The sequence below is a fragment of the Podarcis vaucheri genome (assembly GCF_965113315.1).
Source record: "Podarcis vaucheri genome assembly, chromosome: 4".
Taxonomy (NCBI): Eukaryota; Metazoa; Chordata; class Lepidosauria; order Squamata; family Lacertidae; genus Podarcis; species Podarcis vaucheri.
Genome location: NC_138762.1, coordinates 56,891,138 through 56,905,897, shown reverse-complemented (window position 1 = coordinate 56,905,897; position 14,760 = coordinate 56,891,138). Strand labels below are relative to the sequence as shown.

Here is a 14,760-nt window from a genome sequence, read left to right as displayed (position 1 = left end):
TAAACACAGTTGGCCATTCAGCTTAAACACCTTAGTTCCACACTGATTTCAGCAGGAGCCTGGTGTACATACTTAGGAATATATCAGTTGCAGCTTGCCCGGTGAGGTGGCACTGCAGCGCTAGCTTCCTGGCCATTTCATTGGTTGTAGGGGCGTGGTTGTACCAAGATGGGAAGGGAGAAGCTGTTGGAGAGATGTCAGAGAATTCTAGTGAAAACGGAAAAGGAAGCAGAAATTCATGCAGTTTGCTTGTTCATCCTGCAGTCTAGAATGGAAATCACTCAAGCCAATATGATTGGTATTCATTCACATAGGTGTGTTTCAAAGTCTGTAAGTAATGTGTAATTATAGTAATTACTTTTTTACATTGTTTTGATGCTTCATTTACACTGAAATCAATGTGAGTCACAAAAATAATGTAAATAGGTAATGTATGTAACTTGCATTAAATAGTGGACAGTGAAGCAAATAGCATAATATTTGGCAGAAACTGAACTGCAGCAGAATGGAAACAGCACTGATTGTGATGAATACAGTTTGGAAGGGAAATCGCTGCCTTCTGACATCCCTATAAAGAGTACACTAATCAAGTTATGGATTGTGTGTGTGATCCAGCCCACAACTAAGCATTTCTAGTCGTCTTAGGATTTTGTGAGAATAGGCAGACCACATAAGCCTTATGGCAGAAGGAAAGAGACATGAACTATGAACTGCCAGTTGGAATGAACTGAAGTTATTCCCTGGAGCTCTTAAGGATATCAACACCCCATCAAGTCCAGATATATATCAACTGAATTCAAGCCTCCATAACAGCAATTTTGCATTTTCATAAACAGGCAATTAAAATTTTGATAAGTACAATATAAATTATTAGCTATACTGTGGTCAATTGTATCTTTTGTGGTAGAGCCCCTAGATCTAAAGCAGTAATTAGTACACACACATATACCTGCTGGCAAAAGATGTACAAGTAAATGATAATCTAGGATGGCTAGTGTGTTAGATATGGATGGAGGAACTAGTGCTCTGTTGAATTTTTGTTGAATTTCTGGCATAAAAGTAGCTATTCCAGCTGATTATCACTGCTGGTAAACCTTGAACATCAAATGGGGTTGTTGATTCCTCTGTTTTATGCACATTTTGGAGAGTCAAAAACTAATCATAATATTCCCTTATCACTTGTGGTTTACATTGGTATATGGGGCTAATCTTTAATGAAAAGAAGATTGACCTTTACTCATGCTACTCTAAAAGGAATATATATTCTACTTCTGCTGCATTGCTTAACTTTCCCAGAGTTATATAGTGACATGAATCTATAGGAAAATTAGATGTGGCTAAAACGACAAGTTGAAATACTGTCAGTTATTTGTCAAGCTACACACTTGTTGCATAATCTTCTACACATACTCAGATAATGCTTTGCTAACAAACTGATTCAGTGGATGATAAAAATGTTCTGAAACAAGCCACAAAGCAGCAGCACTTCTCAAGCAATCTGGTCCAAAAATGGGCCATTGATACATTTCCCAGTCTCTGAACCGTGAGTGATCATAAATAGCTTTCTTCTATCCACATCTGTCTTAAATACATTTGGAAATTGATGTAAATGTTGTTCAGGGAGCAAGAGGTCTGTAGGCATAAACAGCTGTTTGCTGAGCTGCACAAGAAATATTTGAGCAAAGTCCTGCTATCTGACTGCCAGATGTTTTTCATTTATACACAGCCATTACAGATTGCAGGATGATGTGGCAAAGAAAAAAGAAACAAGGGGTGGGGGAGCAAGATTAATAGTTCACAGCTAAGCTGGGTCACTGTGCAGGGCCTGGTGTTCATATGTCTTGCTGGACCACTTCCATGAATTAGAAGAGAGTGACACTGAATTACTGTGGTTGCACTCGTGCCTGCAGAATTGGTTTCAGTGGAGGGCATTGGGTGACTATACCTCATTCTCTGGCTGTTAAGCTGAGGGGTACAGGAGAGGATCCATTCTGTCCCCAGTGCTGCTCAATATCTGCATGAAGCCATTGGGAGCAGTCAGTAGAGGATTTGGGGTGTGGTATCATCACAAGTCTGATGACACACAGCTCTGTTTCTCTGTATCGCTCAATCAGGTGTGGCCATGCTTGGACAGGGTGGTGGGCTGGATGAGGGCTAATGAGTTGAAGCTGAATCCTAACAAGCTGGATGTTCTAGGAGTAGGTGGCTTCCATGCACTGGAATCAAGCAGTTTACCTTCTTTACCTTCTTTACCTTCTTGCATTCTTCTTTAAAGAGCAGGGGTGTAGTTGGGGCTGCTCATTGAGCAATGGTTGACACTGGGGCGAGGGGGTGTTGCTTGCAAAGGTCAGAAGATGATAGGCTATGCTTAATACCAAGTTTGCCAGGCTTGCTATTCAGCAGGAAATGGATGACAGCCTTTTTGAGCTGTCAGACGAAACTGATAAGACCAACAAAGTGTGGGAACCTGACAAGCCCATTAGATAAGCAGGGAAACTGGTGAATATATCTTTAAAAGAAGGAATGCAGCAGTGGAGGATTGAGCATCTGCTTTGGAACTAGTGGAGGCAAAAACTGAAGTCATTTTGGATCAAATTGTGGGGGGAATCGGGGGGGGGGGAATCAGTCTGAATTGCAGTTCTAAGAATTATGATGGAAGACCTGTTAATGGCTTGGGATCAGTAGTCAAGAGATCAAGGGTAGAAAGTGTGCAAAAGAGGGAGCATCCTGACAATTTGCTTTCTGCAGGAGGACCACCAGCAACTGAACCCTGAATTCCATTTACTGTAGGGTGTGTGGACAGGAAAAGAGCTGTGCACACCTGGTTCCTCAAAATTGAGAGGAGTGACTATTCCAATGACTTGGAAATGGCCCTACATATTTGATGCTTCCCTGTCTGACCTGAACGGCAGATTCCTCCTAGACAAAGGTTCCGTTGGTTCTTAGACATCATTGTTGGAGTGCTTCTATGCTTCTAATACAGGACAGTATGGCTTCTTTCAAACTTTTTTTGGAGACTTGGCAAAACTTCAAAACCTATGGGTCAATATGATAGCTACTTTTTGAGGTCATGACCTGTGGGTGATGTTTTCTGCCATTTTTAAAATTTATTTTTTACTATTGAACCACAGGTCACATTTTCAGCCACTTTTCAGGGCCTCCTGAATATATTTGTTCATCTAGATCTTTGTGATTTCCTGATTCCTGACTATTGAGAACTGTTCTGGAAACTAACTTTATGGTTGCATTTTAATTTGTGTTTATTAAAATGTTAGCTTGCTGGTTTTGCTTATTGATTCTCTTTTAAGGTTGTAATCTGCCTTGCAATCAATATGGAAAGTGGCTTAACAATAAATAAATGCAATTTATAAATAAATAATAAATAAATGGCGTACCTTGACTAAAGAGTACAAAGGGCTACAGTGGAAAGGGTAGTTAGTTCCACTTTAGCATAATGTCTTCTCACAATGAGCACTATTCAAGATACATGACGAGAAAAATGAATGCTCAGGCATGTTTTTGAAAGTGTGCCAACCACTCTGCCTCAGGCATTAGGTGCAATTTACATCCAACTGAATTCAGTAAAAGAGTTTCCATTGAGTTCAATGGGGATAGATGGCACACATCCAATTTTTGCCTAAGTTTTGGTTCCTTTTGATGGAATAAACAGATTCCTGGGACGAACACACTGTGCCAGAATGATTAATACTGGCTTGTATTCAGTGTAGCACTAAGTAATGCATTCCGATGGAGCAAAGATTTATGCTTATACACAAAATTTTACCCCCCTTTCCTCTCCCCAGGTACCCCCTAAATCTCCTCTGGGTTTCCCCCCCCCAATCATCCACATCAGATTTGGGAAGGGTAACAGAATGTGCATGGGGAGGGGAGGGGTGAAATCATAAACCCTTGTGCTAATGGAACAATTGCATTGGATGTTACCCATTGTTCAGTAGTGCATTTGCTATGGGGGAGAAGCTCAGTCAATTTTGTAGCAGAACTCATTCTCCATAACATTAACACAATGAAACTTTCTGCTTTTCAAAACAGATCCCACATTATGGAGCACAGACCACGTACGCCAGTGGTTGGAATGGGCAGTCAAAGAATATGGCCTGCCAGATGTGGACATTGTGCTGTTTCAGAATATTGATGGGAAGGAATTGTGTAAGATGACCAAAGATGACTTCCAGAGGCTAACACCAAGCTATAATGCAGACATTCTTCTCTCACACTTACACTACCTCAGAGAGAGTAAGAACCTTTTCTTTGTTGATGGCTCCCCCCCCCCAAAAAAAAAAGTTTTGTCCACTGCAATTTCTACTGTAATGCTTATTTCAGATTTCTCTTTCAATTGCTATGCTCACAGAGTTCTTTAAGCAGACTTCAAATCAGGGAAATTTTAACCATTTTAGATATTACAAGAAAACAAAAAATCAGTTCAAACATAATCTATATAAAAAAATTGTAATGTTTTTTCTGGTCACATGCATTTCCCTTTTTCCATTACTGAAATGATCATTCTAAATGAGATTATATACATAATAATTTGAAAAGAAATTCCAGGCATGATTTTAAATGTGTGTGCACAAAGGAGCAGTTTATAATACTCTCGCAGAAATAGGGCTTGTATGATGTTAGGGTGAACAAAAGAGTCCCCTGAATATAGATAAAATTAAACTTATAAGCAGCATTCAAAGATGAGAGGAGGAGAAAGCAAATTTGTTATCTGTGGTATAGACAATGTTGCATAACTGAATAATAAAATGTTGAAGAACAATTTCTGTTTTTAAAAATCAGGCAGTGCAACACCAATATGACATTGTTTTTCACAGGCTTTCTAGTTGTCAGTATTTTCTACAATATTCTTAATTAAAGCCCTGCTTCCAGGATTATTATAAACCCACTCCCACAAAGAGCAGAATGAATTGATGCTAGACTGACCAATAAACAATCCTATCAGGATAAAAGAAAATGGTTATTAAGATAATTCTGAATATATATTTTTAAAATTTTGGTGTTGCTTTTTGTTTTGTAGCTCCTCTTCCACATTTGACTTCAGATGATGTTGATAAGGCCTTACAAAACTCTCCACGGTTAATGCATGCTAGAAATACAGGTAATGCTGTCACGACTCCCCTCCCTATAGGCCATTTTTTTAAAGTTAAGGTTATCTATGTGACAAATGCATGCTAACTGTAAATTAAGAAAGAGAGGCAGGGTTTAAGAGTGTAATATGCTTCCTAGTACTGGTGGGAATTGCTTTCTCTCTCTCTTGCTCACACACACACACACACACACACACACACACACACGCCATACACAGATAAACCATTTAGGCTCAGATACAGTAATTGATTTGGATGAAGCTCTTCATGAGTTCTCTTAGAAGGAAATATGGCCTCTGAGAAAGAGAATATTCATGTACCTACACCCTTTTTTATGTGCATGAACACAGACATGCAAGCACTCAGATAATACTCTCACTATTGCTTCTCATCCCAAGAGTGAAACATAGAAAAGAAGAAGAGCAGACACGTGTAGCTCAGCTGTGCCATTTCCAGTGGGAGATTGGATGTTTGTTCTCCCTTGCTTGGAAAAAGCCCCCATATAAAAGTAGCATGTTAGAGATTAGAGAGCACTAGCCTAGTCTGCTCCCTAATCTTCAAATTTTCTGTGTACGGGAGATCTGTATAAATCTATTATGCAACTGAATATCTTAATGAGAGAAGAGTGAAACAGGTCATCTGAACAAACAGCCATGGTGTACCTCTCAAGCACTTTTGAAAGCATGGCCTGTATCCAAGTAGAGCGTAATTTAAATGTAGGGATCTGCATTCAGTGTCTTTGATCGACTGATGCAAGTCTATGGGTTTGCTGTAGCAGGAGCAAATGTGTGCTGGCCATCCGAAAGAGTGCTCTCTTGAACATGGCACACCATGTACAGAATGCCCTTACTTAGGACGCCCACCTTGCAGCTGCACTGCCATCATTTCAGAGCCATGTGAAAGTTGTTGTTTTTTAATTCTCCCAGGCCTTCTATGTATTTTCAGGCATTTGTGCCACTGTTAATTTTTGGAGGTTTTGGCTCCCTCATTTGTTATTTACTGATTCATTTTTGTTGCATTGATGCTGTTTTTATTGGTTTTTTTAATGATAAATCATCTTTTTGTAGCTGATTGATGGCCTCCCTGATAGCATCACTGCTGAAGGTGCAAGATATAGATGTTAAAATAAATTTATCTTGCAAGAAACACTGAACTCCTCAATTGCCTATATCCCAAAGGATTTAATGGAAGGAAAGTACAGGGAATCATGCTACACAGGAAGCTGCCTTATAGAGAGTCAGACCAATGGTCCACCCAGCTCAGTGCTGTATACGCTGATGGGAGCAGCAGCTTCCCAGGGTTTCATATACTAAGTATTTCCCAAGCCTGCCTGGATTGAACCTGAGACCTACTGCATTCAAAGCAGATACTCTGCCATTGAGCTATGGCCCTTTAATGAGCTATGGCACCACTCTGTTCCCAAACCATGTTCATACCGATGTAAGGACAGGGAACAAGCACCAGGGAAGCAGCCAATCTCCCCACTCTTGCAGAAGACCAAGAAGCATGGAAGGAATAAGTATTAGTCCTTCACCTTCTGTTCTCTTATCACTTCTATGCCTCATATAGAGGCATCTTGTGCTAATTTTGTGGTTTGAGTTAGGTACCAGGCCACAATTTGGCCAGGATCTACTTTGTAGCTCAGCAGATCAGGTTATAACTTGGAGGGAAAGAAACTTCCCATTGCTTCTCTGTTTCTAGAAGTAAATTTGGTTCGTATGTGGGTTATAGGTAAGGAAACTAAAATCAAGCTCTTGAAATTGTGCATCAGAAGACAATGTAGATGTATGGAATTTCTGTATCTTTAATCTGATTAAATAAAAGTTTGGGATATCTCATTATCATGCCTGGGGGTTTTGATGACTTATAGTGACCAGAAATAACAACTCTATAAGGAATAGAAAGTTTATTCTTCTCTCTCGACAATGTTAGAAACTAACAGGGGTTTTTCACTGTGATATTGTTGTTGTTACATCTATATCTTCCCTATCTTCCAGAATGGAACTCAAGGCAATGTACGTAGGGTTTCCCGATGGTCCCACATCTAGGCACTAATTAATATGCTTGATACAATTTTAAATAAATTGATATCACAACCCCCCTCTTTTGCTGTACACAAATGTCATCTTAGAACAGACATGATGTGCCATTCGCCTCACTGTATCTTTTTTAAACACTCAGCTACACATACCCCTGATTTTTAAAGTACTATGGGAAGCAAGCACTGTTGTGCACTGCTGTTCTGTACTTCTGTTTTGTTATTAAATTTGTTGTTTTGTGGTTTTTATAATTATAATTGCACACTGTACTTATTTTAATTGTGATATATTTGTAACCTGCCCATGGGACCATTTGACGAAGGGTGGGCTATGAGAACATACACACACACACACACACACACACACACACACACATATGGATTTTCCACTATCCCTCTTTGTTCATTTTATTTATTCAGTTTATAGCTCACTTTTCCTCCAAAAAGTTATGAGTACTATATGTGATTCTTTCCCACTCCTCCTTTTTTATTTGAATCTGGGTCTCCGTGGTCCTAGTCCAAAACTGAAACCACTACACTGTACATTCTACATGTAAAAGGAATAGTAAGGAGCTTGTATGTTCCTTCCAACTCTACTTTCTTGTTGTTAGAATATTAATTTATCCAAGTCCATTTTACCTTGAAAAAAGTTTACCTTGGGTACAGCAGTTGTATGTATTAAGTGATGGTTCTGTGGCTATATATGGCTTACCAGGCTTCCTCATTTTCCCTGACAATAACCAGCTCATAGTGAATTACAGTACTTCATGCAATAACTAGGGATATGCAGGGTGGGGAAAATAATTGATATGCCTGATAAACCTAACACTGACTTCCACAAAGACTGAATAAAAAACAAAACAAAACAAAAAAGCTTCTAATTAAATCAGTTGAAATGTTACTACACTGCCTTCTAATTGGAAAATATGAATATTTTTCTTTCAATGTACTGTCCTGATTTCAGCTGAATACCTGATAGATCAGATGCTTTATCATAGTCCAACTCCAATGCACATATAGTCGTAAGTTTTGTTCCAAAACATATTGAAATGCAAAGTTATACTTATTTCCATTTTCTTCTTGTATCTAGGGGGTGCAGCTTTTATCTTCCCGAACACTTCCGTTTACCCTGAAACTGCACAAAGAATTACCACCAGGCCAGGTATGCAAATACACCATCCTATTTTCTCTGTCTGTCTGTCTGTCTTTCTCTCTTTTCAAAGTGCTACAGTCTGGCTGGCTGTTCTTCCTATCCTGCTCTTTCCTCGTACACAGAAAACTAGTACTAGATATAAGACATATATAATTGTATAGAAGATTCCTCAATTATAAGTGTTTGGGCATCTGATTGAGCATGCAAATGCTGTTCTCTGTAGACAGGAGGCAGAGATGCACAAACAAACCCCACCCCTGGTGTCTCCATGCATGTTGGCCACCCATGGTCAGTTTTTATTAAACAGGGAGGTTCTGCAGGAGGTGCTTACTCACATGAGTAGAATGTCTGGCCCAATCAGGGACTGGTTCCCAATCATGCAGGAGGTTTTATTTTAAGGTTTGGGTTAAAATAGCCACAGGTGTTGGATAGCCCAAGGCCACGAAAACGCTAGACAGGAATAGAAGGAGAACGTGTTTTAGCACTGTTTGTAAACTTTTGTGCAAGTGCTGGGGGAGGGGATCCATCTCCAATCTAGCAAGTACTATTATACTATTATACTACCAACCTTACTGTATGCTTGTGAAACATGGACCACTTATAAACACCATCTCCAACTCCTTGAAAGATTCCATCAATGGTGTCTCAGAAAAATTTTACATATCGCTTGGGAAGAAGACTTTGGATTTGATATCCCACTTTATCACTATCCGAAGGAATCTCAAAGCAGCTAACAATCTCCTTTCCCTTCCTCCCCTACAACAAACACTCTGTGAGGTGAGTGGGGCTGAGAGACTTCAAAGAAGTGTGACTTCTGTCACCCAGCAGCTGCATGTGAAGGAACAGAGACGCAAACCCGGTTCACCAGATTACGAGACTACCGCTCTTAACCACTACACCACACTGGCTCTCTAAGACAGGTGAACTAATACCAGAGTAGTGAAAGAAGCAAAAATCACCAGTGTTGAAGCAGTGATTCTTCAATATCAACTTCATTGGACTGGTCATGTTGTGTGGATGCCTGATTATCGTCTTCCAAAGCAACTACTCTATTCTGAACTTAGAAATGGAAAACATAATGCTGGTGGTCAACAAAAGAGGTTTAAAGACTCTCTCAAAGCAAATATTTTAAAATGTAGTGTAAACACTGGCAATTGGGAAACACTGGTCTGTGAGCGCTCCAATTGGATTTTCTTTACCAAAGGTGTCATGGACTTTGAAGACGCTCAAATTCAGGGCGAAAAGGAGAAACGTGCTAAGAGGAAGGCACGCTTGGCAAACCTTCATCTTGATCAGCTCCTGCCCGAAACCCTATGTCCCCACTGTGGAAGGACGTGTAGATCCAGAATTGGCCTCCACAGTCACTTACGGACTCATTGTTAAGACCGTGTTCGTGGAAAACAATCTTACTCGGCTATGAGTGATCGCCAAAGAAGAAGAAGAATGTATTTAGTTGCTGCAAGAAATTATACCATGCAAATCTATACATGTTTATAATGTAGGAAAGGAAGAAAAGATTCATAGTTGTCTATCTGGTGGCAATTTGCATGTTTTTAATTCATAACTGTGAGCAAGATGTGTGTGCACATAAAGAATTTTGAAGCTTCTTAAGAATAGCATAGGAGCCAACTGCTAGGGGCTGAGAGGGCTTTGCCCCCCCCCCCCAATAAAAGGCGATGGGCATTGCCATTCAAATGGTGTGCATGCACCATGTGTGATTATGTGGGGGACGCCTTACCTGCCTCCCCCCCCCCAGTATTTCATTCAAGGTGGCACCCCTGGGACATAGATACAGAGCCCGCAGCTCCCTAAATATTGATACCCATGCCAGCTGGGACTTCTGGAAATTAGAATTGGAATCCAGCAACATCTGGAGGGCCACTGGTTCCGCATATGAAATGATTTTGCAGAGTGGCGATTAGACAGATCACTGCAGGAGTGATTTTGATTTTAGATTTCCTGCAGTGCAGATATCAACCATGTTGAATAGTGTGTCATCAGGAAAATTACTTATTTCAGAAACAATCATACATGGAGAAATTTGACCTTTGATAGTTATTTCTAGCTCACATATATTTGAGATAATTTCTTTTTTACACAGATATACCTTATGAACAGGCCAGGAGGTCAGCCTGGACAAGTCACAGTCATCCTGCTCCCCAGTCAAAAGGTAAAGTATCTTCTTTTTCTTTCATAACAGATAACATTACCTGGAAATGCCATAGCTGCTTCAGAAGAATTTGATTCTGACAATTAAATTTCAGGTGCAAACCAGCTTATTGAAGACCTTATATAAACAGGTTCAAATCATAGTTCCTTTGTTGCTGTTTGGACTTTGGCCTGATTAGAGAATTAAATATCCATAGCAATTATGAGGATCTTTTCTTTAGGATCCAGAGTATAATATTTAACTGTGAACAGGGATGCGATTTCATATACTATACCTGGGTATTTACTGTTTGTTTGATCTTCATCTGATCCTGGTCCGTACCTTCCATGACTTTGCAGCTGTTTCATTTTAGTATACTATGACTTCAGAAAACTTCATAGTTGTTTTGTATCATATTATGTGAGGGGTGTGTGTGAGAGAGAGAGAGCGAGAGAGCGAGAGAGAGCGCATCTGAAATGCTGAGTAGGGCAAAAGCGGGGACAAGTTGGATAGTTGGAGGGGTGGGGAAGTCAATAGGGAATGCAATTACAAAACATTGGGATTTCAGCTTTCTTGATAGGGACTCAGGCTCTACAGACAAAGGCCACTCATTGCCTTGATCTGGGTATTCAGTTGTGTTTTTCCCCCCTAGCAGCTCAAGCATCATCTTCAACAGTGCCCAAAACAGAAGACCAGCGCCCTCAGTTAGGTATGTCTACCTGCAGCTATTCCCCATTGGTATAAATCCCCTAAAGGGGCCATTTTGGGGGGGTGGGGAGGGATGGGACAGGGCAAAAAGAGACTTATACCTATTCCAAACCACTTTCAGCTCAGTCACATGACCTAGCACACGGTATAGGGCAAACTCCTCCAAGTTCCATCCGAACATAGTTTAGAATAGGGGTAACTTGAGCTTTCTTATAAGTTACACCAAGTTTCTTTAGATAAGATTGTTCTGCCAGGTGCAGCTCTATCAATCACAGGCAGTCAACATAATTCAAGATTAGTTTTGCATTGTAATATAGTTTAAAATAAAGATCTGTGTAGCATTTATTTCTTTTAATTGATATAAAATCCCTTATTTTTGCAAAATATGCCAAAGCTGTTTAACCAGATTCTGATTATACACATTACTGTATAACCTATATTTGAAAAAGCTTTCTTAATATCTTTGCAGCATTTTGGTTTATGTCTCTCTCTTTTTAACCTTTCTCTAGATCCCTACCAAATTCTTGGCCCAACCAGCAGCCGTCTTGCAAATCCAGGTAGGAAAAATAGTACTGCATTAGGATGTTTATCTAGAAAATTCATATAGCAAAGCCCATGGAAATTTATTGCACACTTAACACCAGCGTGGTAGAAATACATCAGGGATGTATGGACTCCAACTCCCATCAGTCAATTGCAAAGGATGATGGGAGGTATAGGCAAGCAACATCTGGAAGGCTACAGACTCTATATTCCTAAAACAGATATTGTATTCTTCTTTCTTTCCTTTATAAACACCATTAGATCCTCACAACATATTACATCATCGTAGAAACATAACATATTGTTACTGATAGATGAAGTTGGCATTGTCAAAATCATGAGTGAACTTAAATAACTGACTAGAAGCTAACAGGAGCAAATAGAGAAATAGAGGCATCTAAGAAGGTCATCACCACAACTAACCCACCCATGTCACTGATTGAAAGAGGTTTGCAACATAACATGTTGGCTACTGCTTGAGAAAAAGAAGTAGACTCATATAAGCAGTAACTTGGTGCCTTAGATCATTAAAGGCTAATGACAACAACCAAACCTAATTGTATCTTGCACTGGTAAGAGATGCTAACCAACCCTAACACTATTGCCATTATTATTATTATTATTATTATTATTATTATTATTATTATACTATTAAATCCAGTGATTGGCTGTGTTAATCTTACTGTGCAAAATTTGTTCAGATTTCTCTGGTCTTCATAAGTAAAGAAAACAGTATATTATAACATGGCCTACAGAACCTGATTAAATGTTCCAGTTTGATTTTGGTAGATAAGCAGTCCTTCAAATACTTTCTCACCAGAATCTGGCACAGCTGAAAATACAAAGCTAAATGTTTTCCATCCATTACTCATTTCATTTTTCCTATTTTTCCTCCTGCCCACAGGAAGTGGGCAGATACAGCTATGGCAGTTCTTGCTGGAGCTTCTGTCAGATAGCTCCAATTCCAATTGTATCACCTGGGAGGGCACAAATGGAGAGTTCAAGATGACTGACCCTGATGAAGTAGCCCGACGCTGGGGGGAGAGGAAGAGCAAACCCAACATGAACTATGACAAGCTCAGCCGTGCTCTCCGTTACTACTACGACAAAAATATAATGACTAAAGTCCATGGTAAGCGTTACGCCTACAAGTTTGACTTCCATGGGATTGCTCAAGCTCTGCAGCCACATCCTCCAGAATCATCCATGTACAAATATCCATCAGACCTGCCCTACATGAGCTCCTACCATGCACATCCCCAGAAAATGAACTTCGTTGCTCCCCATGCTCCAGCTTTGCCTGTCACTTCCTCCAACTTTTTTGCCGGACCCACTCCATACTGGAATTCACCAGCTGGAAGTATCTATCCTAACACTAGGCTCCCGGCCACCCACATGCCTTCTCACCTTGGCACTTACTACTAAAGGAAGAAACAAAATGATAAGAGGACATTTCTCCAAGGAATACAATGAATTTTATTGGAGGATATGAGCAAAAAGTGCCTAAAAGACATGACAAGGTTGACTGGGACCGAAAAATGCCATATACAAATGCTTTTTTTAAAAAAAAAGGATTACAGGAGAGTATTAAAGAAATTTAAAGATGCTATTATGTAAATTGTATGTTGACATTGAACTTACACATCAAACAATGAAATACTGTTCTAGGTAGAAAAGTATGTAATGACAAACTATAAAATGGGTTTCAGGAAAAGTTTATAAGCTTTAACGTCACGATTGATATGCTAATGCATATTGGGATTCTACTACAGCAATATAAGGATAATTCTGTTACAGACTAGGATACTATCTGCATTTTTTAAAAAAACAAAACAAAAACAAACCTACAGAACAGTGTCATAAATATTTGTTTCTCAGTGCAGCAGTTTCAGCTGGGATGAACTTAAATACATTCCATTATTAAGAGGGAGGGATCAGCTATTTCAAAACTGTGAAGACAATGCAAGCTTTACGATTCCTTGACAGTGTTAAAGAGCTCTGAGCCAAATATTGGGACTGAGAATGTGCTGAAGGGCAAGTGTGTGATTGTAGACAAAAGGGCACAACACACCAGGAAGTCCTCTAGTGCAAGTTCTACTAAAATGAACTGGACCTGCACAAGAGCCCCTGGGTCGGATACATGAAGTGGAAAGGGGTAAGAGAAGGAAAGAGTCATAAGAGTGAAGGAGAAGACATTTCCTGTAGATATAGGGGAAACTGAAAACTGGACAGTGTTTGAACTATGAAGAATTACTTGTTTGGACTTGAGAAATATTCTGTTGACTATTATGCCATTTCCAGTATTATCAAAGAAAAGACTTGATTTTTTTATTAAGTCTAAGAAGGGGAAAGTTGTAGTATCAGAGTATGCATCTCTTTATAAAAATGTAAAACTGGAATTGTCTGATATTTAAAAGTGACGCTTAGGACCTCATTCTTCTAAAGGGAATTTGTTTTCTACTGGTTGAAGGTAAGAGACAATCCCCAGTTGCCAAAGTCTGAAATCATATAGATATTTTTGTTAGGCAGCGCCAGTTTTTCTTTTCCGAGTCGCGAACGCTGTGCGTTTGTCAGAATGAAATATACAAGTCAACGTTATTTTTTTTCTTTTTATATAATAATTATATAACTTATGCATTTATACACTACGAGTTGATCTCGGCCAACCAAAGACACAGAAAGGGACAATCAGAAATATTGTGGCCTTGAATTTTAACTCTGTATGCTTCATGTTTACATTATGAACTTAACTAGTACTTAGAAAGCAGAATGTATGTAATAAAATAAGCTTGGCCTAGCATGGCAATTCAGATTGACACTGTAGTCTGCATTTTTGTGACTTTGGGGCTAGCTGTGTTTTGTTCAAAATGCAATTTCCTTTTTTATTATCTTCAAAAGTGTTATAAATGTGGGCAGTCTTGGAAAAGCTAAATACATGCACATACTAAAGGATAAGGAAAAGGGGGCACATTACCGTATTGGCCTGAATATAAGCCTCAATTCCCCCCCCCCCCCAAATTCTGACTGTGAAAAGTTAAAGTGCATCTTAAATCCATGACCT

The 14,760-nt window shown here is 39.4% G+C and overlaps 1 protein-coding gene across 7 annotated transcripts in view; it reads left to right on the top strand.

The window, feature by feature from the left end:
* The window catches only part of ERG (ETS transcription factor ERG), a 111,813-nt gene extending 97,298 nt beyond the window's left edge, over positions 1–14,515 (top strand). For 5 of the 7 annotated variants that reach the window (XM_082220629.1, XM_082220628.1, XM_082220631.1 and 2 more), the window contains 7 exons: positions 4,051–4,254; positions 5,039–5,119; positions 8,237–8,308; positions 10,401–10,469; positions 11,101–11,157; positions 11,666–11,713; positions 12,604–14,515. In XM_082220629.1, the coding sequence (XP_082076755.1) occupies positions 4,051–4,254; positions 5,039–5,119; positions 8,237–8,308; positions 10,401–10,469; positions 11,101–11,157; positions 11,666–11,713; positions 12,604–13,124 (1,052 nt within the window). In that variant the 3' untranslated portion in view covers positions 13,125–14,515. The remainder of the gene's footprint in view (positions 1–4,050; positions 4,255–5,038; positions 5,120–8,236; positions 8,309–10,400; positions 10,470–11,100; positions 11,158–11,665; positions 11,714–12,603) is intronic. The other 2 variants (XM_082220630.1, XM_082220632.1) reach the window with 2 other exon arrangements.
* Positions 14,516–14,760: the final 245 nt, after the last annotated feature.